Here is a 25,538-nt window from a genome sequence, read left to right as displayed (position 1 = left end):
TCTCCTGCAGAGCTGCATGGCGACACTTGAAGAGGCTCTTCTATAAAGGATGTTAGAGAAAAGAATTAAATTAAAACATAGGCAAACAAAAATCCCGAGGGGCAACTGAGGCCTTCCTGCCAAGGTCCGAGGCAACACAGCCCCAAAGGAAGGTCTGGAGTGTCCCGGGAGGAAGAGAAATGGGATCTGACGGGTCTCCTCACCTGGGCTTGCAACAGACTGAAATCATTAGGACAGGAGATGTTCCCAGCCCGGACCCTGCACCCCCTTTTCCTGGACTTTCTTAAGAGCTTGGGGCAACCCACGTGCCCCACAAGCTAACTGATGTTGTCCCCTGTGCAGTGGATCTCAGAAACACAGAGGGTCCAGTTAGAAGGAACCCCAGCTGGTGTGACTCATCCATTTTACAGACAGGGAGACCTGGGAATACATGATGCTTCTAAAACTTTATTAGGGCAAATTTCAGTGGTTCCCTTCAGCCACACTGGGTTGTTTTCAAGTAAATCCGGACATAGTTATTTCATCTCCTTCAGGACGTTTTAAGATATCCTCATAGCCCTTTTTCGTTAAAAGCTTAGAGCCTAGTTGAGGAGAAGGAAGATACACATAGAGAGATACATAATGGCACAGTGAGCCCGTATGATTTCCAGGAATCGTGAGACCAGCTTACAGTGGCAGAGCCCTTGGTAGTTCACAGAGCAATGTCATGTGTAGTTCTGAGGTGACCATCACAGCCATCCACTGGGGAGACACGTGGGGATTGCTGTTTCACAATCTCTAGGAGAAACCAGCGAGCAACAGGGCCAGCCGTCCTGTGCAGGCTGCCCTGAGAGGTCTGTGGCCAGTCACCAAGTCCCGAGTAGCCTGTAGGGCCTGTGGCCCTCCAGATTCCAGGACAGCTTGGGATGGCCGAGTGCGAGGTACAGGCGCCCTCTAGTGGTCAGTCATTGTGGAGGACATGGCATCCCAACCCCCACCCCCACCCCCCAACAAAGTTGGCTTGTCCCCTCCCAGCACAGCTGTCTCTGTTTCAAATCTTTGCTCACACCCCACCCATCCTGTGGCATCCCCCAGCCAGTATCCTTCACATACTGTCTTCGTATCTTCTAAAATCTTCATTTACATTGAGAGGAAGTGAATTCTCTTTAAAATTAACACACGGACTCTTTGAGTTTCCCATCCTCCCTGTTGCAGAGCAATCCAGCTCTGAAAAATGAAATAAAAAGCCTGTGTATGGCCCTTCACCTCCTGTGATACATCATCTTATTTCCCTTCTAATGTTCACCGCCCAACTTCACGCAAGAGCTAGACCTTCCACCTCCATCCCTGATCCATTTGCCATCTGATACCTAGTCTAGTCATTTGCCCAACTTTTTCTCAACCCTCTGCTTCCTATAATTCGTTCATTGGCTCCGGGAGACTGTATTAATAGACATTATCAAGGGTTTTTTTGCCCTCTCTAAGCTTCCATTTTCTTTCTGGATTCTTTTTCTTAAATAAATCAGCTACTCATCCTCACTTATTATCTCATTGTAAGTGGCATGAAAATATATGAAATCCCTAAGCTCTTAACAAGGTTCTCTACCCATAGTTCCCACTGCCAGACAAACCTACAGCCACTGCAGATGTGTGTTATACGGATATGATCTCAGGACTGCGGTGGAGCAGGGGCTCATGTTTTGTCTGAGAGTGGAAAACCGGGAACAGTGGATACATTACACGGTAGACAGCAAAATGGATACTTTTCTAGTAAGTTGTATATTATTACACTCTGCATTCTAATATAGATAAACAGACCTCAAAAACTTAAAGAACATTCATGGGAGAAAACCTTAACATTAACTTGAAATTCTGTAGACTGGGAGAAGACCGCCGTTCTCCATTTTCAAGTCAGGGCTTCTCATTCTAACTTCTGAGAGACACGTGTGTACATGTATGTAGGAGCCAGACCTGAGATGCCTGTGTGTTGGAGGTTGTTTAATAAAGTGGGCTTGAATCCCACCTCCACCTCTTCCTACTTGTGCAGCTGCAGGAAATTACCTCATCTCTCTTTGCCTTGGTTTCCTCATCTATAAAACAGGAATTAGAAGAGGACTTGACCTCAGAGTTGTGTGAAAATGAGGCCGCGCATTGTAATGAGTTTAGAATTGTAACTTGCACAGAATAAGACTCAGTGGTGGCTAGCTTGCTACTATCACCACCACCACCACTAGCACTGCTTTGATGAAGAGAGGGAAAGAACAATTAAAATACTGTTCATTTAGCAGACTAAGAGGTGAAGAAGGCTCGAATTATTAGGTGCCAGATCAAACAGACACATTGCAAAGGTAACGGAGGTAATAAGCCTGGAGAATTCAGCATCTGCTCTCTCAAGGATATGATTTAACTGTTCTGGGGTGGGGCTGGTATCTTAGTTTTCTAAGCTCCCTGGAAGATTCTAAGGGGCAGCCAGAATTGAGAATCTGATATGCCCTCAGCGCATATCAGAGACAAAGGGAAGGAGGGGCCAGAGACCATCCCAGTTTATTAGATGCCGGATTCTGTAGGCTGCAGGCGTAAGCAGAGAAGCAGGTTACCGGAAGTAGTCGGAGGTTTGGATGCTGGCTTTTTTTTTTTTTTTTTTGCGGTACGCGGGCCTCTCGCTGTTGTGGCCTCTCCCGTTGCAGAGCACAGGCTCCGGACGTGCAGGCTCAGCGGCCATGGCTCACGGGCCCAGCCGCTCCGCGGCATGTGGGATCTTCCCGGACCGGGGCACGAACCCGTGTCCTCTGCATCGGCAGGCGGACTCTCAACCACTGCGCCACCAGGGAAGCCCAGCTGGCTTTTTTTATTAGAAAAATGAAAACACTGGATTATGGTATTCCTTTTGGAATCATGAGCAAAATATTTTGAGATGAGTTTGGCCCTGGGAGAAGGGCAAATGGAGGAAACAGCCTGCATACTTGGAGAGATGCAGTGAGTCATGTCGAAGCTGCCTGTCAGGGATATGTGTATAAATAAGCTGTAACTGGGCCAGGGTGGGGATGGAATTACGTGTTATTACCACTTGAATTTTTATGTCTTTGAAACAAGCTCTAAAAACTAAGTATCCCTGAGTGTAGACTGTTACCCTGATCCCTCACCGTGGCCCACGTGCCTGCTCCGTGTCATCCCCTCCACCCTCTCCCCGGAACGCTGTGCCAAACCACACAAAACAAATATACGTGCTTCCAGAGTATAACCAACCCAAAGATAGGACTCTCAACTCTTTTGTTCACGTTTGTTTACCTAGCACCTGTCATGCCTGGCACAGCATAGGTACTCAGGAAGCATTTGTGAATGGATGGAAAATCAGTGATCTGGGGAAAGGTAGATGCCCACTTTTGAACCCCTCTCTGCCTCTGAGTCCAATTCCTCTTCTCGTTCAGGATTTTTAATAAAATCTTTTTTTTTTTTTTAATCTTTTGACCACACCGTGTGGCATGTGGGATCTTAGTTCCCCGACCAAGGATCGAACCTGCACCCCCTGTGTTGGAAGCATGGAGTCTTAACTACTGAACCATCAGGGAAGTCCCTAATTAAATCGTTTTTGAAACCAGAAAAGTAATGCATGTGTGTGTAGAACGCTTGGGAAAATGCAAAAGTACACAGAAAAAGACCTGTAATCCCACAACCCACAAGCATTTTATTTCAGTCTCTTGTCTGTGTGTGTGCACACCTGTAACTTGCTTTCTAGATGATGACTGAATACTTCTTTTAACCATAGTGAACACCCTGTTTTAGCACTAAGCTTTGGGCCACACTCAGAAGCAAGGCGCAGAGCTTTGCATCCAATGGCTAATGGAAGGCAGGACCTGGAAGCCCTCCTAAAGGGTGACTGTCTCACTGCTCCGAAGAAGTAGCTGAGCTGAGAGCTGAGAAGCCTGACTTTGCTCAGCATGCCAGTTCTCAATTAAAAACATTCATCGAAGTTTCCCTTTTTAAATTGTATAGTTTCTCCATCTTATAAATATACCTGTGAAGACCCCAAAACTCATCACATAGCCCGTTGCTGCTCCTTTCTGCCTCCAGTGCTGATTTCGATTCCTACTACACAGTATTCACTTTTTATTTGGATATAAGTTCAAACTTTCAGAAAAATTGCAAGAATAATACAATGAACTCCCATATACTTTTTATCTAGATCCAGAGATTTTTGCCCCATCCCTTGCCCACCCTCCACTCCCTCCCTCTCCCTCTCTCTCTCTCTCTCTCTCTCTCTCTCTCTCTCTCACACACACACACACACACACACACACACACAGACACATGCAGTATATATGAGTTTTTCTTAACAATTTGCCAGTAAGTTGGAAACATTTACCCCTAATACCCCTTTACCCCTAAATACTTCAGATGTATTTCTTAAGAAGAAAGACAGTATCTTACAATGACCACAGCACAGTTATCAAAATCAAGAAATTAACATTTCATATTACCTAACCCACAATATATATTCAAATTTCAGTAAATGTCCCAGTAGTGTTTGTTAAGCTGTATGTGTTTCTTGGTCCACAGTTCAACCCAGGATCACAGGTTACATTTCGTTGCCAGTCCTCTAGTCTCCCTTAATCTCGCAGAGTTCCTTAGCCTTTCTCTCTCCTAACCTTGACATCTTTGGAGAAGTAAGACCAGCTATTTTGTAGAATGTCCCTCCATTTGGGTTTCTCTGAGGTTTCCTTATGGTTAGATTCAGGTTGTGCTTTTTTGGCAAGAACACCACCGCACTGATGTGCGCCTCTCCGTGCATCACGTCGGGAGTCCGATGTCCATTTGTTCTTATTTATTTATTGTCCATTTGTCCCAAAGTTGGTGATGCTGGCTTTGATCGTTTGATTAAGGTGGTGTCTGACATGTGTTTCCTCTGTGAGGTTATTCTTTACCTTTGTAATTAATAAGTGCTCTGTAGGGAGAGGCTTTGAAGTTACATAAATGCCCTGTTTCTCATCAAACTTGCACCCATGATTCATGGCAGGCATTGAAGATTATCGACCTCCATCATTCCTTTATTAGTTTCTGCTACTGAGATTTAGCTTTTGGGAAACCTTGTGTCTCCCAGCTCATTACTCTTAGTGAAGAGCAGAATGGACATCGTGGCAAGTCAAGTCTGTGCACTGATGACACAGATGAAAAAGATGATGATAGAGGACAGAAGCTAAAAACCAGTCTACAAATAGTGTTCCTGAAGAAGAGACCACACAACCAATAAAAACGGCAGTGGGCAATAAGAAAGTGAAACTGGGCTTTAAAAACAAAACCTAGGGGGCTTCCCTGGTGGCGCAGTGGTCAAGAGTCTGCCTGCCGATGCAGGGGACACGGGTTCGTGCCCCGTTCCGGGAAGATCCCACATGCCGCGGAGCGGCTGGGCCCGTGAGCCATGGCCGCTGAGCCTGCGTGTCCGGAGCCTGTGCTCCGCAACGGGAGAGGCCACAACAGTGAGAGGCCCGCGTACCGCAAAAAAAAAAAAAACAACTAGGGACTTCCCTGGCAGTCCAGTGGTTAAGACTCCATGCTTCCACTGCAGGGGGCATGGGTTCCATCCCTGGTCGGGGAACTAAGGTCCCACATGCTGCACGGCATGTCCAAAAAATAAAAAACAAGTAAATAAATAAATAAATAAAAACCCTCAAGCGTATAGCTTGAAAGCACTCATCTGAATTCTACAAAGTAAATGAAAGTTGACATTTACCTAGACACGTCCTTGCAACAGTCTGAACTGTAAGGGTTTAATTTGTTTTTTTTTTCCTACAAGCATCTATGCAGGAAGGAAAAGGCCAGTGTCAAAGGAACAAAAATAAAGGTAAACTCAGGATTCTCTTTTGCTGCCTTTAATGCCAGCAAACAGTAGAAAAGGGAGAGTCTTGATAAGGAAAGATTTATACCAAGAATTTTGTGCCCAGTCCAATTTGCAAAGACCTCAGAAATGTACCACTGCTTCCAAGAAGGACCTAAAGCACCTTCTAATTCCTTGCAGCGTTTTCTCTCTGCTGCTGCCCTACAGAGACCCTGGTTTATCTTCACATCTTTCAGAGCCTTCAGCTTACTGCTTGCTGCCTGTGAGGAGCTCAGAGAATATTTGTTAGTACATTAATATAGACTCTCATCCTGTCATTTTCTTCTCTGCGCTCCAGTCCACTGGCTTCCTGGGGGTTCCTCAAACACGCGGAGCGTCCTGCCCACCTCGGAGCCAATGCGCTGGGTGCCTTCTGCCAAAACACCCTTCCCTCTCACGCCCACACATCTCACTCCACTGCCTTCGTGTATTCATTCAGAAGTCATTTTTTCATTGAGGCCTTCCCTGGTCAGCGTGTGTAACTTATAAGCCACGCCTGCCTCGCTTCTTATCTGCCGTCCCTGACTTTATTTTTCTCCTTAACATTTATCACTATCTAATATGTTATTTATTTATTTATTTGGCTTATTGTCTGTCTGTCTGTCCAATTAGAATGTACCTAATGCAAGGATAGGTGGTATTGTCTAAAAAGACAAGATTCTCTAGTGCGTTCACGAGACCTAGAACTGTGCCTGGCACATAGTTGATGCAGCATAAATACCTGTGATCCGTATTTTCTGCAGGGCCAATTAGATCAGCAATCCAGCCATGTCGTCAGAGACCCAGGTTCTTTCCGCCTCTGCTTGTTGGCCTCCAGCCCTTTGACTGCCCAACTCGGTCCCTGCTGTGTAGACAGTCTCCACAAACATCTACCCAATAAATAAAAGGGTGAATTTCCATTTCTCTCAAATTCTGTATAGCAGATGTATGTTCAAATTTCCTTTCTTTAATAGGATACGATGACAGAATTGGCAAAGAGCTTACATTTCGCCTTTAAAGTAGTATTTGTTAGAGAGTGGTGTGTGTGTGCACACAGAGAGAATTGGGAGTTTTTTCCCTCAACTTTAATTAAGTTCCTGTTTGCCCCTGCTTATATTATAAATCCACCGCTATGACTGGACTGGTATTCTAGGAACAAACCAGTTTCCTTTTTCCCCCAAGTCCTGCATTTGAGCACATAATCTCTTGAAAAAACAGTTCTGGCCCACTAAAAGAGAAGGTTTTCTCAATCACTAAACAAACGATTGATTGTGGATAGAGCATTTTTTTAAATTAATTTATTTTTTATTTTTGGCTGTGTTGGGTCTTCGTTTCTATGCAAGGGCTTTCTCTAGTTGCGGCAAGCGGGGGCCACTCTTCATCGCAGTGCGCGGGCCTCTCACTGTCGCGGCCTCTCTTGTTGCAGAGCACAGGCTCCAGATGCGCAGGCTCAGTAGTTGTGGCTCACGGGCCCAGTTGCTCCGCGGCATGTGGGATCTTCCTAGACCAGGGCTCGAACCCGTGTCCCTTGCATTGGCAGGCGGATTCTCAACCACTGTGCCACCAGGGAAGCCCCGAGCATATTTCTTAAACATATAAAGTCAGGTACAGTTAGCAACCCGGTGCACCTCTGAGGATCTTTTCTGGGCAGCCTGTTGGGTGGTCTGTGTCTGCTTTGTAGGTGATCCCACAGAATTAAGGCTCCTCTTTGCCTGATCTAAAAAACGTTATCCTTCTCATTGCTGAAATTCAGATCAGGAAGAAAAGGAGGTAGTGAATTAACACTCGGGGCAAGAGGCTTTGTGAAGGCCTCAAGCCAGTTACTGAGAGAAGCAGGTGGTGGAGAGTGGCAGGGCCTCATGGAAGGACGGTTTGTGGAAAGGTGGCTGGTCCACCTGTGGTGGTGCGTGGGCTTTACTTAGAACTTGGAAGAAAGTCATGAACAGTAGAAGAGAGGATGAATTGCTTCCTCAGGACCAGGAGTTTCAGGGAGAACTTTGGCTTGGACCAACCCTAGAAACAGACCAAAACAGACAAGAAACACTTGAGCTGGGAAAGGGGTGGGTCTGCGTGATGGGCTGGAAGGATTCAGGTCCAAGGTGGCTCTGAGATGCTCTTCTTTGGATAAAACTGGACTCGGCCACCTTGCCCAGGGAACACCTGTACTCTGGGTTGGGCGTGCTCTTTGCACTGCAGAGCAAGCTGTCCACTGAGAGGTGTGTGTTGGTTCTCAACGTTCCTGCCCTTGGCCCGGGTTTATGCTGTGGACATCCTGCCCCTGGGGACAGCGAAGGAGCAAAAAGAGCGGGAACTTTTCTTGGGAGGGTAGCCTCCTAGGAGAGCTTTGCCTGAGTCAGCCCTAAAGGGAGTGATTTTTGCTAATCAGTCCCAGAGGCCTCATCTTCCCAGGCTGACCAAGGAAAAGTCTACCTTCCTTTTTCTTTCTGAGAACCCACCACCTTCCAGTCCATTTTCTGGAAAATGACGCCACCTAATGGGAACCAATACTAATAACTCATGGAGTGTTAAAGTGAGGAGACCTGCATTTTAAATATAACTCACATATTTCTGCTTTGTACTTGACTCTCCACCCATTCGGTGCTGTTTGCCAGTTTCTTTGTTTTTTTCTTTTTAAAAATTTTATTGCAAAATTCTCCAACCATATACAAAACCAGACAGTACAAAGAAATCCCATGTACCCATCTCCTAGCCTTAACAACCGTCAGTATTTTGCTGTGTTTATTTCCTCTATCTTCCCAACACCCCTTCCCTTGTTTTTTCTTTTATTTTTTTTTGAATTTTATTTTATTTTTATATACAGCAGGTTCTTATTAGTTATCCATTTTATACACATCAGTGTATACATGTCAATCCCAATCTCCCAATTCATCACACCACCACCACCACCCCCTGCCGCTTTCCCCCGTTGGTGTCCATACATTTGTTCTCTACATCTGTGTCTCAATTTCTGCCCTGCAAACCAGTTCATCTGTACCATATTTCTAGGTTCCACATATATGCATTAATATACGATATTTGTTTTTCTATTTCTGACTTACATCACTCTGTATGACCGTCACTATGTCCATCCACGTCTCTACAAATGACCCAATTTCATTCCTTTTTATGGCTGAATAATATTCCATTTTATATATGTACCATATCTTCTTTATCCATTCGTCTGTCAATGGGCATAGAGCTTGCTTCCATGACCTGGCTCTTGTAAATAGTGCTGTAATGAACATTGGGGTGCATGTGTCTTTTTGAATTATGGTTTTCTCTGGGTATATGCCCAGTAGTGGGATTGCTGGATCATATGGTAATTCTATTTTTAGTTTTTTTAGGGAACCTCCATACTGTTCTCCATACTAGCTGTATCAATTTACATTCCCACCAACAGTGAAAGAGGGTTCCCTTTTCTCCACACCCTGTCCAGCATTTGTTGTGTGTAGATTTTCTGATGATGCCCATTCTAACTGGTGTGAGGTGATACCTCACTGTAGTTTTGATTTGCATTTCTCTAATAATTAGTGATCTTGAGCAGCTTTTCATGTGCTTCTTAGCCATCTGTATGTCTTCTTTGCAGAAATATCTATTGGGGTCTTTTGCCCATTTTTGGATTGGGTTGTTTGTTTTTTTAATATTGAGCTGTGTGAGCTGTTTATATATTTTGGAGATTAATCCTTTGTCCATTGATTCGTTTGCAAATATTTTCTCCCATTCTGAAGGTTGTCTTTTCGTCTTGTTTGTAGTTTGCTTTGCAAAAGCTTTTAAGTTTCATTAGGTCCCATTTGTTTGTCTTTGTTTTTATTTCCATTACTCTAGGAGGTGGATCGAAAAAGATCTTGCTGTGATATATGTCGTAGCGTGTTCTTCCTATGTTTTCCTCTAAGAGTTTTATAGTGTCAGGTCTTACATTTAGGTCTCTAATCCATTTTGAGTTTCTTTTTGTGTATGGTGTTAGAGAGTTCTAATTTCATTCTTTTACATGTAGCTGTCCAGTTTTCCCAGCACCACTTATTGAAGAGACTGTCTTTTCTCCATTGTGTATCCTTGCCTCCTTTGTCATACATTAGTTGACCATAGGTGCGTGGGTTTACCTCTGGGCTTTCTATCCTGTTCCATTGATCTATATTTCTGTTCTTGTGCCAGTACCATATTGTCTTGATTACTATAGCTTTGTAGTGTAGTCTGAAGTCAGGGAGTCCGATTCCTCCAGCTCCATTTTTTTCTTCAAGACTGCTTTGGCTATTCAGGGTCTTTTGTGCTGCCATAAAAATTTTAAGATTTTTTTGTTCTAGTTCTGTAAAAAATGCCATTGGTAATTTCATAGGGATTGCATTGAATCTGTAGATCGCTTTGGGTAGTATAGTCATTTTCACAATATTGATTCTTCCAATCCAAGAACATGGTACATCTCTCCATCTGTTTGTATCACCTTTAATTTTTTTCATCAGTGTCTCATGGTTTTCTGCATACAGGTCTTTTGTCTCCCTAGGTAGGTTTATTCCTAGGTATTTTATTCTTTTTGTTGCAGTTGTGAATGGGAGTGTTTCTTTCATTTCTCTTTCAGATTTTTCATCATTAGTGTACAGGAATGCAGGAGATTTCTGTGCATTCATTTTGTATCCTGCAACTTTACCAAATTCATTGATTAGCTCTAGTAGTTTTCTGGTGGTATCTTCAGGATTCTGTACGTGTAGTATCATGTCATCTGCAAACAGTGACAGTTTTACTCCTTCTTTTCCAATTTGTATTCCTTTCCTTTCTTTTTCTCCTCTGATTGCCATGGCTAGGACTTCCAAAACTATGTTGAATAATAGTGGTGAGACTGGACATCCTTTTCTTGTTCGTGATCTTAGAGGAAATGCTTTCAGTTTTTTACCAGTGAGAATGATGTTTGCTGTAGGTTTGTCATATATGGCCTTTATTATGGTGAGGTAGGTTCCCTCTGTGCCCACTTTCTGGAGAGTTTTTTTTTATCATAAATTGGTGTTGAATTTTGTCCAAAGCTTTTTCTGCGTCTATTGAGATGATCATATGGTTTTTCTTCTTCAATTTATTAATATGGTGTATCACATGATTGATTTGCGTATATTGAAGAATCCTTGCATCCCTGGGATAAATTCCACTTGATCATGGTGTATGAAACCTTTTAATGTGTTGTTGGATTCTGTTTGCTAGTATTTTGTTGAGGATTTTTGCATCTATATTCAACAGTGATATTGGTCTGTAATTTTCTTTTTTTATAGTATCTTTGTCTGGTTTTGGTATCAGGGTGATGGTGGCCTCATAGAGTGAGTTTGGGAGTGTTCCTTCCTCTGCATTTTTTAGAAGAGTTTGAGAAAGAGGGTGTTAGCTCTTCTCTAAATGTTTGATAGAATTCACCTGTGAAGCCATCTGGTCCTGGACTTTTGTTTGTTGGAAGATTTTTAATCACAGTTTCAATTTCATTACTTGTGATTGGTCTGTTCATATTTTCTATTTCTTCCTGGTTCAGTCTTGGAAGGTTATACCTTTCTAAGAATTGGTCCATTTCTTCCAGGTTGTCCATTTTATTGGCATAGAGTTGCTTGTAATAGTGTCTTATGATGCTTTGTATTTCTGTGGTGTCTGTAACTTCTCTTTTTTCATTTCTAATTTTATTGATTTGAGTCCTCTCCGTCTTTTTCTTGATGAGTCTGGCTAATGGTTTATCAGTCTTGTTTATCTTCTTGAAGAACCAGCTTTTAGTTTTATTGATCTTTGCTATTGTTTTCTTTGTTTCTATTTCATTTATTTCTCCTCTGATCTTTATGATTTCTTTCCTTCTGCTAACTTTGGGTTTTGTCTTTTCTTCTTTCTCTAGTTCCTTTAGGTGTAAGGTTAGATTGTTTATTTGAGGTTTTTCTTGTTTCTTTTTTTTTTTTTTTTCTTATTTCTTGAGGTAGGCTTGTATTGCTATAAACTTCCCTCTTAGAACTGCTTTTGCTGCATCCCATAGGTTTTGGATCATTGTGTTTTCATTGTCATTTGTCTCTAGGTATTTTTTGAGTTCCTCTTTGATTTCTTCAGTGATCTCTTGGTTATTTAGTAACATATGTTTAGCCTCCATGTGTTGGTGTTTTTTACATTTTTTTCCCTATAATTGATTTCTGATCTCATAGCATTGTGGTCATAAAAGATGCTTGATATGATTTCAGTTTTCTTAAATTTACTGAGGCTTGTTTTGTGACCCAAGATGTGATCTATCCTGGAGAATGTTCCGTGCGCACTTGAGAAGAAAGTGTAATCTGCTGTTTGGGGATGGAATGTCCTATAAATATCAATTAAATCTATCTGGTCTATTGTGTCATTTAAAGCTTCTGTTTCCTTATTAATTTTCATTTTGGATGATCTGTCCATTGGTGTAAGTGAGGTGTTAAAGTGCCCCACTGTTATTGTGTTTCTGTCGATTTCCTCTTTTAGAGCTGTTAGCTGTTGCCTTATGTATTGAGGTGCTCCTATGTTGGGTGCATATATATTTATAATTGTTCTCTCTTCTTCTTGGATTGATCCCTTGATCATTATGTAGTGTCCTTCCTTGTCTCTTGTAACATTATTTTAAAGTCTATTTTATCTGCTATGAGTATTGCTACTCCAGCTTTCTTTAGATGTCCATTAGCTTGGGATATCTTTTTCCATCCCCTCACTTTCAGTCTGTATGTGTCCCTAGGTCTGAAGTGGGTTTCTTGTAGACAGCTTATATATGGGTCTTGTTTTAGTATCCATTCAGCCAGCCTGTGTCTTTTGGTTGGAGCATTTAATCCATTCACGTTTAGGGTAATTATCCATATGTATGTTCCTGTTACCATTTTCTTAATTGTTTGGGGTTTGTTTTCGTAGGTCCTTTTCTTCTCTTGTGTTTCCCACTTAGAGAAGTTCCTTTAGCATTTGTTGTAGAGCTAGTTTGGTGGTGCTGAATTCTCTTAGCTTTTGCTTGTCTGTAAAGCTTTTGATTTCTCCATCAAATCTGAATGAGATCCTTGCCGGGTAGAGTAATCTTGGTTGTAGATTCTTCCCTCTCATCACTTTAAGTATATCATGCCACTCCCTTCTGGCTTGTAGAGTTTCTGCTGAGAAATCAGCTGTTAACCTTATGGGAGTTCCCTTGTATGTTATTTGTCATTTTTCCCTTGCTGCTTTCAATAATTTTTCTTTGTCCTTAATTTTTGCCAATTTGATTACTATGTGTCTCAGCGTGTTTCTCCTTGGGTTTATCCTGTATGGGATTCTCTGCACTTCCTGGACTTGGGTGGCTATTTCCTTTCCCATGTTAGGGAAGTTTTCAACTATAGTCTCTTCAAATATTTTCTCAGGTCCTTTCTCTCTTCTCCTTCTGGGACCCCTATAATGCAAATGCTGTTGCGTTTAATGTTGTCCCAGAGGTCTCTTAGGCTGTTTTCATTTCTTTTCATTCTTTTTTCTTTATTCTGTTCCACAGCAGTGAATTCCACCATTCTGTCTTCCGGGTCACTTATCCGTTCTTCAGCCTCAGTTTTCTGCTATTGATTCCTTCTAGTGTATTTTTCACTTCATTTATTATATTGTTCATCTCTGTTTCTTTGTTCTTTAATTCTTCAAGGTCTTTGTTAAGCATTTCTTGCATCTTCTCGATCTTTGCCTCCATTCTTTTTCCGAGGTCCTGGATCATCTTCACTATCATTATTCTGAATTCTTTTTCTGGAAGGTTGCCTATCTCCACTTCATTTAGTTGTTTCTCTGGGGTTTTATCTTGTTCCTTCATCTGGTACATAGCCCTCTCTCTGCCTTTTCATCTTGTCTATCTTTGTGTGAATGTGGTTTTTCTTCCACAGGCTGCAGGATTGTAGTTCTTCTTGCTTCTGCTGTCTGCCCTCTGGTGGATGAGGCTATCGAAGAGGGCTGTACATGTTTCCTGATGGGAGGGACTGGTGGTGGGTAGAAACTGGGTGTTGCTCTGGTGGGCAGAGCTCAGTGAAACTTTAATCTGCTTGTCTGCTGATGGGTGGGGCTGAGTTTCCTCCCTGTTGGTTGTTTGACCTGAGGCGACCCAGCACTGGAGCCTACAGGCTCTTTGGTGAGGCTAATGGCAGACTCCAGGAGGGCTTATGTGAAGGAGTACTTCCCAGAACTTCTGCTGCCAGTGTCCTTGTTCCCACGGTGAGCCACAGCCACCCCCCGCCTCTGCAGGAGACCCTCCAACACTAGCAGGTAGGTCTGGTTCAGTCTCCTGTGGGGTCACTGCTCCTTCCCCGGGTCCCGATGCGCACACTACTTTGTGTGTGCCCTCCAAGAGTGGAGTCTCTGTTTCCCCCAGTCCTGTCCAAGTCCTGCAATCAAATCCCTCTAGCCTTCAAAGTCTGATTCTCTAGGAATTCCTCCTCCCGTTGCCGGACCCCCAGGTTGGGAAGCCTGACGTGGGGCTCAGAACCTTCACTCCAGTGGGTGGACTTCTGTGGTATAAATGTTCTCTAGTTTGTGAGTCACCCACCCAGCACTTATGGGATTTGATTTTATTGTGATTGTGCCCCTCCTACCGTCTCATTGTGACTTCTACTTTGTCTTTGGATGTGGGTTATCTTTTTTGGTGAGTTCCAGTGTCTTCCTGTCGATGATTGTTCATCAGTTAGTTGTGATTCCTGTGCTCTCGCAAGAGGGAGTGAGCACATGTCCTTCTACTCCACCATCTTGAACCCGAGCCTTCCAGACCTTTAGTCCTGTTTGTCAGTTTCTGATGAAGCCAAACTCAAGAGCACATGGCCAGTCAGGATTCATAATACTATTAAGTATTTTAAGATGGCTCTATGTACATATATCCAATCATCACATAGTACACATTAAATATATAACAATCTTATTTGTCAGTTATACCTCAATAAAGCTGAAATTTTAAATTAAAAAAAAGATAGCTATAAATGATATAAATGAAAAACAGATGTACAAGAAGTCTAAATGAATGGAGATATGCCAAAATGATAATAGTGACTGGGTTAGGCTAGTGTGATTCTGGAGTTTTTTTGGCTTTTGTGTGTGTGTGTGTGTGTGTATGATTGTGTTTTCTAAATGTTTTATAATATAGTTTGTATTTCTTTCTTAGGAAATTTGTGTTCATCGTAAGTATAGTTTTAAGTAGGTAATAATTAAATTGGGAAATACAGAAAGGGAAATAAGAAGAACAAAACCACCTGTAGTCCCACCACTCAAATATACTTACTGTTTACTTGGTGTGCTTCTAGTCTTTTTGTTTGTTTGTTTTTTCTTCCACTGTGCTGCACTGCTGGTGGGATGAGATCTTAGTTCCCCAACCAGGGATTGAACCCCAGCCCATGGTAGTGAAGCACTGAGTCCTAACCACTGGACCACCAGGGAACTGCCTCTGGTCTTTTTTTTAGAATCATAGAATGTATGTGTTTTTTAAAAATTGTAATCATTTTGTGTAATTCTTTTTATCATTTACTGTCACTTTAGTAATAATTGTATTCCTTTTATGATATTAAAAATCACCCTTTAGACAAAGCTGTTTCCGGGAAACCTCAGTGCATCATTGAGTTGCATCAGGATCCTAGAAATCTGACCTTAAAATAATTTTTTTATACTCTTATTTGTGTGGTATGTTCATGTACGTGGAGACCTCTTCAAAAGCCAGTGAGGGAACAGGTGAAAACAGTAAGAAGAAAAGAATTTTAGAATTTATTGTGCAACGTCAAATGAGCCCACTAAGGGTGGTGATAGGAAGTTGTTCAAGGTGAGGTACCAGCAGGGTCCAGCCGTGTGCCAGCGCCACCTAGTGGTTTTGGTTATGAACCATCTGCATTCTTGGTCTCACTTCTGTGAGTCTGAGAGCTGGGCCCCTGGGTTCTAGGCCTTGCTCCAGGACTCTGCCTCTCATCTCTGCTTAGCCTACTGAAAATGGAGCAAGATTACTGTCAGCACACGAGCGCCTAGGAGATGTGCATATAGTTGCTTGCACGATGAGCACCCAAGGGGCACTGAGTAAAAGGCTGAAGGGCTCAGGAATCTATGAAACGAAACATTCAACTGGGAAGACAGAAGTTTGGAAATCTGGCCCGTGAGATGCCACCAAATCATCATCCTGTTTACGAATCTCTTTTTTAATAAATCTCTTCTCCACTTGTAACTCATTTACCTTATTATCCGAAAAAATGTGTGTCCGTCCTTTCTCTGACAGATGTTTTGATTAGGCTGTTGAGGTGCCAGGAAGTGCAAGAGAAGACACCCTGGTTTGTTAGAGCCGTAAAGGGCTGATAGGAATCCAGTTCTACCACTTACTGGCCCTGTGGCTCAGGCTAAGTCACTTAGTCTTTCCCCACTCAGTTTCCTCATTCCTCAAATGAAGATAATCATAGCTTTTTTGCTAGGTTATAATAAGGACGATAGCCATTTTTATAATAAAAATCTTTATTGTTAAGTCAGATTATGTCAAGACAATTAAAAATTAATTCCGTTTAGTAATTCCAGGACACACAGGTTTTTCCGTCTTTTAACGTTTCTGAAGCAGGATGTGTTGGTGACATGCCAGTGTTTTTGCTTTCTTAACAGTTATGTAAAATGTACTCCTTACACTCTCCGGTATTGTAAATGAAATGTGATAATTAGGTCAGCAGAGTGTTTGAGACTCTCCAGGGAGAACTGTTTTAAGTGCTGTTGGTGGTATCTGTAAACCCTGAACATGACAACTGGTTATATGAGGTCTGATGGTGACAGTTCCCTCACTGCTCTGTTACCAGTCTCAGATGTGAACCTATGAGCTACCCTTTCTAGGAAGTTCATTTGGAAAGCGTATGTTGAGGGACTTCCCTGGCGGTCCAGTGGTTAAGACTGCGCTTCTGTTACCGGGGTCATGGGTTTGATCCCTGGTCGGGGAACTAAGATCCCTCATGCTGCACGATGCAGCCAAAAAGAAGAAAAAAAAAAAAACTGAAAAGGAAAGCGTGTGTTCTAAAGTCACTGAGATTACATAGAGCACGGTTCATAATTCAGCAGCCTGTAGCATTTAGCACCACACAGTACACATGAAGTGAGTAATGGTGGGCTGTTTTGAAGAGGGTACGTAGGAGGGTGGATGTAATCCCTTCTCTAATTCTGTTGGTTCTTTCTCTGCTGTATAGACCGCTGCTTTCTCTCAAGTACTCTTCGAGGGCTGAATGGGATGTTACATGGAAAATACCTGGTATCTATTCAACCAAGTACATAACAATAGGTTTTACAGGCATATCTTGTTGTGTTGTACTTTACTGTGCTTCGCAGATACTACATTTTTTATGAATTGAAGGTTTATAGCAATCTTGCATCCAGCAAGTCTGTCAGCATCATTTTTCCAACAGCCTTTACTCACTTTGTGTCTCTGGGTCACATTTCAGTAATTCTCGCAATATTTCAAATTTATTCATTATTATTATAATTGTTATGCTGACCTGTGATCACTGATCTTTGATGTCACTATTGCAAAAAGATTACAACTCACTGAAGGCTCAGATGATAGCACCTTTTGACAGAGTATTTTTAATTAGGGTATGTGCATATTTTTTTAGACATAATGCCATTGCACACTTAACAGACTACAGTACAGTGTAAACATAACTTTTATACGCACTGGGAGGGACTTCCCTGCCGGTCCAGTGGTTAAGACTCTGCTCTTCCACTGTAGGGGGTGCAGATTCCATCCCTGGTCAGGGAACTAAGATCCCACATGCCGTGCAGCACAGCCAAAAAAAGAAAAAATTTCTTTTAAAAAAAAAAACAGATGTATGCACCGGGAAACCAAAAAAGTGTGTGTGATTTGCTTTACTGCAAATAAAGCAGTAAACAGAACCTGCAGTAGCGCTGAGGTCTGCCCGTACTCTCCACCTCCTTGGCAACTGTCCCTAGTCTTTTTCTCTCTGTCTTTCAGTCTAATAAAGTTCCTGTTGTTCAGCACCCGCACCACATGCATCCGTTGACGCCCCTCATCACCTACAGCAACGACCACTTCTCCCCCGGCTCCCCTCCCACGCACCTCTCCCCAGAGATCGATCCAAAGACAGGTGAGTCGGGGCCTGCTCAGGCTGGCCCAGCTCCACAGCTCCAGTGGGGGCGGGCTTTTCTTCTCGGGGAGTATTTCAGCCCTGGAATCGGACAGACCTGGGTTCAAGCCGTGTCTCCAACTCTCAGTGGTCTCTAACCCTGCCCACTAAGTTTAGCCTTTTCAGTTCGCTCATCAGTGCCTTACGTGTCCCTTCTGCATCCCTGGGTCATTGTGAGGATGAAAGGAGATTAAATGAGATGATGCACAGGGCCTGGCTCCACGGCATTTGGCGTTGCTCTGCCACTGCTGCTTCTACGTTAGAATGTCTTAAAACTTTAAGATTGGAATGACCTGGAAGGGGAAAAAAAAAAATCTCCTTTCTCATTGACTTTGAAGTCTAGCCGGCTGCAGGCTGCGCCTCCTTAAACCAAAACCTAGGCCCCAAACTGAACATATGGAAGTAAACAGTCTAGCCAGACGTAAGTATAGCTATAAAGCAGTAGACTGAGTTGGCTTCTTGTTTTTACCTTGCTCACCCAAACGCCATCCCAGAGGGAGCCAGAGTCTTCATAGAATTCCCATGGCGTTTCCATGGGTCAAAGCATTTTTGGAGCCCCTCTTGAGACATCACAGCTACTACGAGTTACAGATAATAAGGAGCACAAATGTGGAACAGAGATCCAAAGCTTATCTTTCCATGAATGAGGCAGCTTTTCTAGCTGATGACTCTGGGGATATCTTGGGTCTCTCAGTCCAAAATTTCCTGCCTGTGTCTTGGACGACTCCTGTATGAGCAGCTGGAAGTTACTGGTGACAGAGGGCAGGGATAATAAAAGAAAGGGCCTTCCAAGCTCCAGGGCACCTGGGAATATAGGGCAAGGAACCTCCTGTTTGATATTATTTTAAGGTGTTAATGTAGGGCCAAGGAATTGTCTGACACATCTCTCTTTGGAAGCAGGAATCCCCCGGCCCCCTCACCCATCTGAGCTGTCTCCGTATTACCCACTGTCTCCCGGAGCTGTGGGGCAAATCCCCCATCCCCTCGGCTGGCTCGTCCCACAGTAAGGAAACTTACAGCCTTTCTTACCCTCCCTCCTTCCTTCTGCTGAGTTCTAACTTCTGTACCTCCAGCCGGTCCTGGTGGTCTGTATACAGACGCCCCCCTTCCCCCACGTAGAGCCCTCTCACCAAAGCCCAGGACTCAGACCTCCCTGCTCTCCCCAGGGCAGTGTCCCCCCAACTCTTCCTTCCTACTTCCTGCCTTTACTTATCATCCTTTCTTCCCAACCGCCTCTCCTTCCCTGTCCTGAACATTCCCATTTTAGCCAATTTGCTAACCAGATTTCCTTGCTCCTGGCCCTTATAGGCAAGGTCAGCCCATGTACTCCCTTCCTCCCGGCGGCTTCCGGCACCCCTACCCTGCACTCGCCATGAATGCCTCAATGTCCAGGTGAGTCTTGGGACTGGAGCTGTGAGCAGGAAGTGGCAGTGCAGGGAATGGTTGTCTACCAGCATCCCTGCCATTTCTGACCGTTACACAGCTTTCTCTTGGCAGTAAGCGAGGAGGCAGGTGCTCACCTTTCCTCCCGCCTCTCTGATAAGGTGGGGATGGAGAACATAGGTTCAGCCCACTCTTGCCCCATCTAAGAGAAGCATTTCAAAGCCCTCACACTCAACCCTCCTGCACGTCCCCTCACGGGCTGGGCTGGGCTTTGTGGCACTGAAGCATTTTGAGTACATCACTCTGAAGCTGGGAGGTTAATTGTTCCAGCAATGATGTCAGGAGAGGGGAACAGCGAAAGGGGATTTCTGTCTCAGTAGCCGATCTACCTGACAGTGGTACCGCCAATGACAAAAGAAGTGCAACCCACAGCCTGAGCCCTTCTTTCCCCCCTGTGTACTCTGGCCTCAGACCCGCTGCATCTTCTTTTGTGTTTTTCATCCTACCTGCTTTCAGCACCAAATATAGGAAACCTGCATGCTTGTGGGGGAAGGGAGGTTTGTTGGGTGTTTCCCAAACCGGTTCTGTCGAGGTCAGTGCATGGCCTTCCGTTGCTCCAACACTGCCCCAGCAGAGGTGTTTACACGCCTCCGCCATCAAGACTGGGGGCCCGCCACATCCCCTGTGGGTGACAAGCATTCTGCCTGAATCCCTCTGTTGTCTTTGTTTCCATCTGGTACATAGCCTGGTTTCCAGTCGGTTCTCCCCTCACATGGTGGCTCCGGCCCATCCTGGTCTGCCCACCTCAGGGATCCCCCACCCCGCTATCGTCTCCCCCATCGTCAAGCAGGAACCGACGCCCCCCAGCCTGAGCCCGGCCGTGATCGCGTGAGTAACAGGCAGCCTGATGGGGGGTGGCCAGTCTCTGAGCAGCGAGTACCATTGGTTGCTTTCTTGGGGACATACAGCTGGTAGCCCGGCAGCTTCCTCAACTACACCCTCTCCCTTGGGAACTGTTCCCTTTGACCCCTGGAGTTCCCATCCTCTCAGAGACACCGTGCATCTCTTCTCACATTAAGGAAGGTTTTACAACCAGGACTTTGAGGCTGAAAGAGAACCTGAGAGAGCTTTTAGCTTCCTTCTCCCCCTCCCACCCCGCCCCCCATACACTCGAAAATTGTAAGACCCCAGAAAGGAGAACATTCTCAAGGTCACATGGCTGACCGGTGGCAGAGCTGCGCCCAGCACCAAGGCCTGTGCTTTGTCCACTGTGCCATAAGGACAGCGGGAAAGCCAAAGCCGGTGCCTCGTAGCCGAGGAGACCTCCTCTCTCCGTTTCTGCCTAAAGTGCCCTGCCCCCTCCTCTTTCTCACCTGCGGCCAGTGCGTCCCAGCTCTCACCACCACCCTCTGTTCCATTGTCAGGAAGTTGTCCTTTCCTGGAATATGGCCGGAGGTCTGTCAGAGGCTAGGAGCTAGGTGCTCAGGCTCTGAAAGCAACCCCGGGCAACTTACATTATCGTCCAAGCAACAGCATCTCCCCTCCCCAGAGGCAGACAGCCCTTAGCCTCCTAGAGGGATGACAGCAGATACCAGCTAACCTACAGCCTTATGACTTCCCAGGAAATCACCCGTCACAGTGAAAAAAGAGGAAGAAAAGAAACCCCACGTGAAGAAGCCTCTTAATGCCTTCATGTTATATATGAAGGAGATGAGGGCCAAGGTGGTGGCCGAGTGCACCCTGAAGGAAAGTGCAGCCATTAACCAGATCCTGGGGAGAAAGGTAAGGCCTGCCCTTGTGCTCCAGGCTGTGCGGCTCAGCGTCCCCCACGCTCACCGCTCTGTCCTCGCTGGTCCTCTCTCCCGCAGTGGCACAACCTGTCCCGAGAAGAACAGGCCAAGTACTATGAACTGGCCCGGAAGGAGCGGCAGCTTCACTCGCAGCTCTACCCGACCTGGTCGGCCCGAGACAACTACGTACGTGCCCATCAGACACCAGGAGCAGCCTCTGCGAGAGGAAGAGGGGCAAAGGAAGCTGACTCCATTGATAGAGGACCCTGTCAACAGAGTCAGCTTCCAGGGAGGCCAGGGAGAAGTCTGTATTTCTCTAGAAATAAGGAAGACGTTTTAGTTCTCGGGAGGGCAACAAGGCCATGGTTTGGTATCCTGGGGACAGAATCAAATTTGTGCCTGTCCCATTGGAAGTGGACTCAGCCTTTAATTCCATAATTCAGGGTGCAGTGTGAGCTGTGTGCTAGCTCTGTGGTCAGTGTCTCTAGCCAAGGGTTCCCAACCTGGGGCTCAGAGACCAATGCGTAAGCTGCTGCCTGCGTTTCTGATGACTCCCTGAAACTGGGAAGGTTTTTGTATGTATGTTGTTACTTGCTTTTTTTGTGCCAAAAGGCACAAAAAAAGTTTTTTGGGGTTTATTTGGGTTTTTGTTTCCCAATTGAACCCACGCCCTCAGCAGTGAAAGCACAGAGTCCTAAGCACTGGACAGCTGGGGAATTCCCAGCTGCGTTAGATTTTCAGTGAGACCTGGAACCCCTCAGAAAAGATCAGGAACCTTACACTGTTCTAGGAAGAGAAATGGAAAAATCAGCCTGAAGGGCAGGAAACGAATGAGGCCTTCCGAGAAAGCCAGGACACCGGAGCTGGAGGGAAGGGATCCAATGGGGGAGGGAAGCAGTGTTCCAGGAAGGCTCACTGTGCCACCTGGTGAGGCTGCTGCGGGGAGTGTGATCTGGGTGCCCAGTGCAGGAAGTATCCTGTCTCCCCGCTTCATAGCTGGGAGTCCCCCCAGAAAAGCCGGTTATTCTGTCCCTGGTTACCTCTTCCTTTGGCTGTATCTTTCAGGGTAAGAAAAAGAAGAGGAAGCGAGAAAAGCAGCTGTCCCAGACCCAGTCCCAGCAGCAAGTCCAGGAGGCAGACGGTGAGTGTACAGGAGGGCCCTGCATCTTTACTTCCTTTTCCCTGTCCCAGCTACACCCACCGGTACTTTGTACCCGGGACTCTGATGGACACGGTGACAATGCCGTGTGATAGCTGCCATTTTCAAGGCCTTATGTACACTCAGGGGGCTGTTATTATTATCCCCTTTTTGGAGATGATCTGTTAAGAGGCTCGAAGAAGTGAAGGGATTTTTCCAGTCACTCTGCTTGTTAAATGGTCCAGCACTTTGTCACTTGGAAGGCTCTTTTCAATTCAGTTGAGTTGTGTCTTATTGGAGGGTTAGGTTCTAAAATCAATACATAAGGTAAAAACTGAATGTCACTGAAATGGTCCTTGAAATTCCCTTAGGAAGGCAGCGCATTAGGGATGGACATATCACCTATCAGTGAATCCAATAGAATCGGGTTTTCTTCCAATGTTTGTTTGGTCGAATAACAGAAATAATTGTTCACTTGGATTGGGGGTGCCCCTTTGTGCCACAAATATGTACTGTATCTTTTTACAGCAGAATCACACCCAGCAGAGAGATGCTCACACGGTGACCAGTATTTCAGTCAAGCCTCCCATCTCATGCTCACTCCAGGACAAGTGCAGAACTTGTTTAGTTCCATCTGTAGTGCTTTTTTTAGGGGGGGGGCTGCGGGGGGGAGCTGCACCACCCAGCTTGTGGGATCTTAGTTCCCTGCCCAGGGATCAAACCCAGGGCCACAGCAGTGAAAGCGCCAAGTCCTGACCCCTGGACTGCCGGGGAAGTCCCCTAAAGTGCTTTTTATCACCTTGCTTTTCTTTTCATCTCCTTTCCTACCTTTCTAATATCTGTATAATTTGCGTATTCATCTCCATAGGAGTCCATGTAAGTTAACTATGTATATGATGCAAAATCCACTGTATACCACGTTGCTTAGCAGGTGCTGTACTATCTCTGACAGCACCATAAACCAAAGATCTTAAAGCGAATTGAGTGGAGATCCATCCCCAGAATGATGAGATTTCAGCAGCAAGATGAAGATGTGATAGGCTGAGCTACTTTCCTTCCAGGCAGGTTCTGAATGAGTCTTTGGCGTTTGGGCATTGCCCCTTGTCTGTGCTCTAGGTGTCTTGAAAGCCACAGCCATCACTTCAGGTTCTCACTTCCCTCCCTGTACGCATTCTTGTTTCCGGAGTTGATGTGTACAGCTGGGCTTCCTCGGCAACCTCCGCCTCCCACCGCGCTCCTAGCTGCTAACTCTTCCGTGTGGTTTTTTAATTTCCCCTAGGTGCTCTGGCCTCCAAAAGCAAGAAGCCATGTGTCCAGTACCTGCCCCCTGAGAAGCCCTGTGACAGTCCTGCCTCCTCCCACGGCAGCATGCTGGACTCGCCGGCCACACCCTCCACGGCCTTGGCCTCCCCGGCTGCCCCAGCCGCCACCCACTCAGAGCAAGCCCAGCCCCTCTCCCTCACCACCAAGCCAGAGACCCGGGCCCAGCTGGCTCTCCACTCGGCTACCTTCCTGTCAGCGAAGGCTGCCGCCACCTCCTCTGGCCAGATGGGCAGCCAGCCCCCCGTCCTGTCCCGGCCCCTTCCCCTGGGGTCTGTGCCCACAGCTCTGCTGACGTCCCCCCCTTCCTTCCCAGCCACGCTCCATGCCCACCAGGCCCTCCCCATGCTCCAGGCCCAGCCTCTTTCCTTGGTCACCAAGTCTGCCCACTAAGCTGCCCACTGACCTATGCAGGCTGTCACGTGACTCATCGAGTAGTAATGATGCAGAAGAAGAAGAAGAAAAAAAAAAAGGAAACTTTATTGGTCAATATTTGACCACTCTGGACTGTTCTGTAAAGTGACTGGTAACAGCAGCACTTTACATTTTGTAGATGTAACCAGTAGCTGATCTTAAGGCTTTTTTAAAAAACAAAACAAAACAAAACAAAAATCTTTAAAAAACAAGAACTGAAAAGTAGTGTGTTATTCTTCCTGTATGTGCAGCGGTGGATGGACCTGGGCAGAAGGCACCTCTGTCTCTACCTCCTGGACTCTCTGCCCTCCTGCCTCTTCCCATCACCCCCCAGCATCCCAGCTTCCCCCACCCAGCCTGCATGTTGGCCATTGCTGCCATTTCTAGCCCGCAGCCTCTTCATCTACATCCCATTCCTGGACATTCCCTTTTACCTGGCCCACATTTTTCTCCTTTGCTCAGCTCCGTGGGTTCTTGCCTTCACCTTCGTCCTCTGCCCAGTGTAAGGCTGTCACCATGTGAGAAGACACCTCGGCCTCGTTTGTCTCCACCAGCATCCCTTTTCCCTCAGGGGCCCTAATGCCCCAGTCTCCAGCTTTTGGTGGGGGAAGAGGTCTTCTGCAGTGGTTCTTCCCCGCATTTAAAGGGATTCAAGGTGCCTGCCACTTCCTCAGTGAAGAAGCCTGTGTACCACCCCCTTACCAGTCGAGATGTCCCCTCACAGCCCCAGAGTGGCAGACAGGACCTGGCTCCGAGGTCTGGCTCCTGTCACCCAGGTCCGTGCTAGCGCAATCTGCCAAAGCTCTGAAGACCCTCCTCCCTCCCCCATCACCTCACATGCTTCTTCTGTGTGTATTTCTTTTCATTTTTATGGGGTTTTTTGGAGCAATTTAAACTCCCAGTTGTTTATTTTCACAAAAGAAAATAAAATTGCAGTTGCAAGACCTTTTCTGAGTATTTTAGTCCTTTTCTTGAATCAAGCCCCCTTCTTCACACCAAGCCCTGTGTGAGATTTTTGCAGACATGCAAAGGAGGAATGCTGCTTATTGGAAGGGGATATAAATCATGCCTGACACGACTAGAAAAATTCAACCCAGTTTCCAGCCTCGAATGTACACAGACCACTCAGTATAGATAACTGAGATACAAAGGGGTGAATCTTTTTATTTTCGTTTGTCTTCTTGTAATTGCCAAGATAGGAGAGGTATCCTTGGATTGCTTTGCATGTATCTAGCACTGCAATTAATTTTTTTTGTTGTTATGGTGTTATTGAGGTATAATTCACATAACATACAATTCACCCATTTAAAGTGTACAATTTGGGACTCCCCTGGTGGTGCAGTGGTTAAGAATCCGCCTGCTAAGGCAGGGGACACGGGTTCAGTCCCTGGTCCAGGAAGATCCCACATGTTGTGGAGCAACTAAGCCCATGCGCCACAACTACTGAGCACGCGTGCCACAACTACTGAAGCCCGCGCTGCTAGAGACCGTGCTCCACAACAAGAGAAGCCACCGCAGTGAGAAGCGTGCGCACCACAACAAAGAGCAGCCCCCGGCTCACCGCAACAAGAGAAAGCCTG

The 25,538-nt window shown here is 45.4% G+C and overlaps 1 protein-coding gene across 1 annotated transcript in view; it reads left to right on the top strand.

The window, feature by feature from the left end:
- Positions 1 to 24,904, top strand: part of TCF7L1 (transcription factor 7 like 1) — a 159,928-nt gene extending 135,024 nt beyond the window's left edge. The window contains exons 5-12 of the mRNA XM_004271616.4: positions 17,742 to 17,874; positions 18,814 to 18,916; positions 19,222 to 19,305; positions 20,041 to 20,184; positions 20,919 to 21,078; positions 21,165 to 21,272; positions 22,152 to 22,227; positions 23,504 to 24,904. Of these exons, the coding sequence (XP_004271664.1) occupies positions 17,742 to 17,874; positions 18,814 to 18,916; positions 19,222 to 19,305; positions 20,041 to 20,184; positions 20,919 to 21,078; positions 21,165 to 21,272; positions 22,152 to 22,227; positions 23,504 to 23,937 (1,242 nt within the window). The 3' untranslated portion in view covers positions 23,938 to 24,904. The remainder of the gene's footprint in view (positions 1 to 17,741; positions 17,875 to 18,813; positions 18,917 to 19,221; positions 19,306 to 20,040; positions 20,185 to 20,918; positions 21,079 to 21,164; positions 21,273 to 22,151; positions 22,228 to 23,503) is intronic.
- The last annotated feature ends 634 nt before the right edge of the window (positions 24,905 to 25,538 follow it).

Source organism: Orcinus orca, chromosome 13, assembly GCF_937001465.1.
Source record: "Orcinus orca chromosome 13, mOrcOrc1.1, whole genome shotgun sequence".
Classification (NCBI taxonomy): Eukaryota; Metazoa; Chordata; class Mammalia; order Artiodactyla; family Delphinidae; genus Orcinus; species Orcinus orca.
The sequence above is the reverse complement of the archived record's forward strand: the minus strand, read 5'-3'. Positions and strand labels throughout refer to the sequence as shown.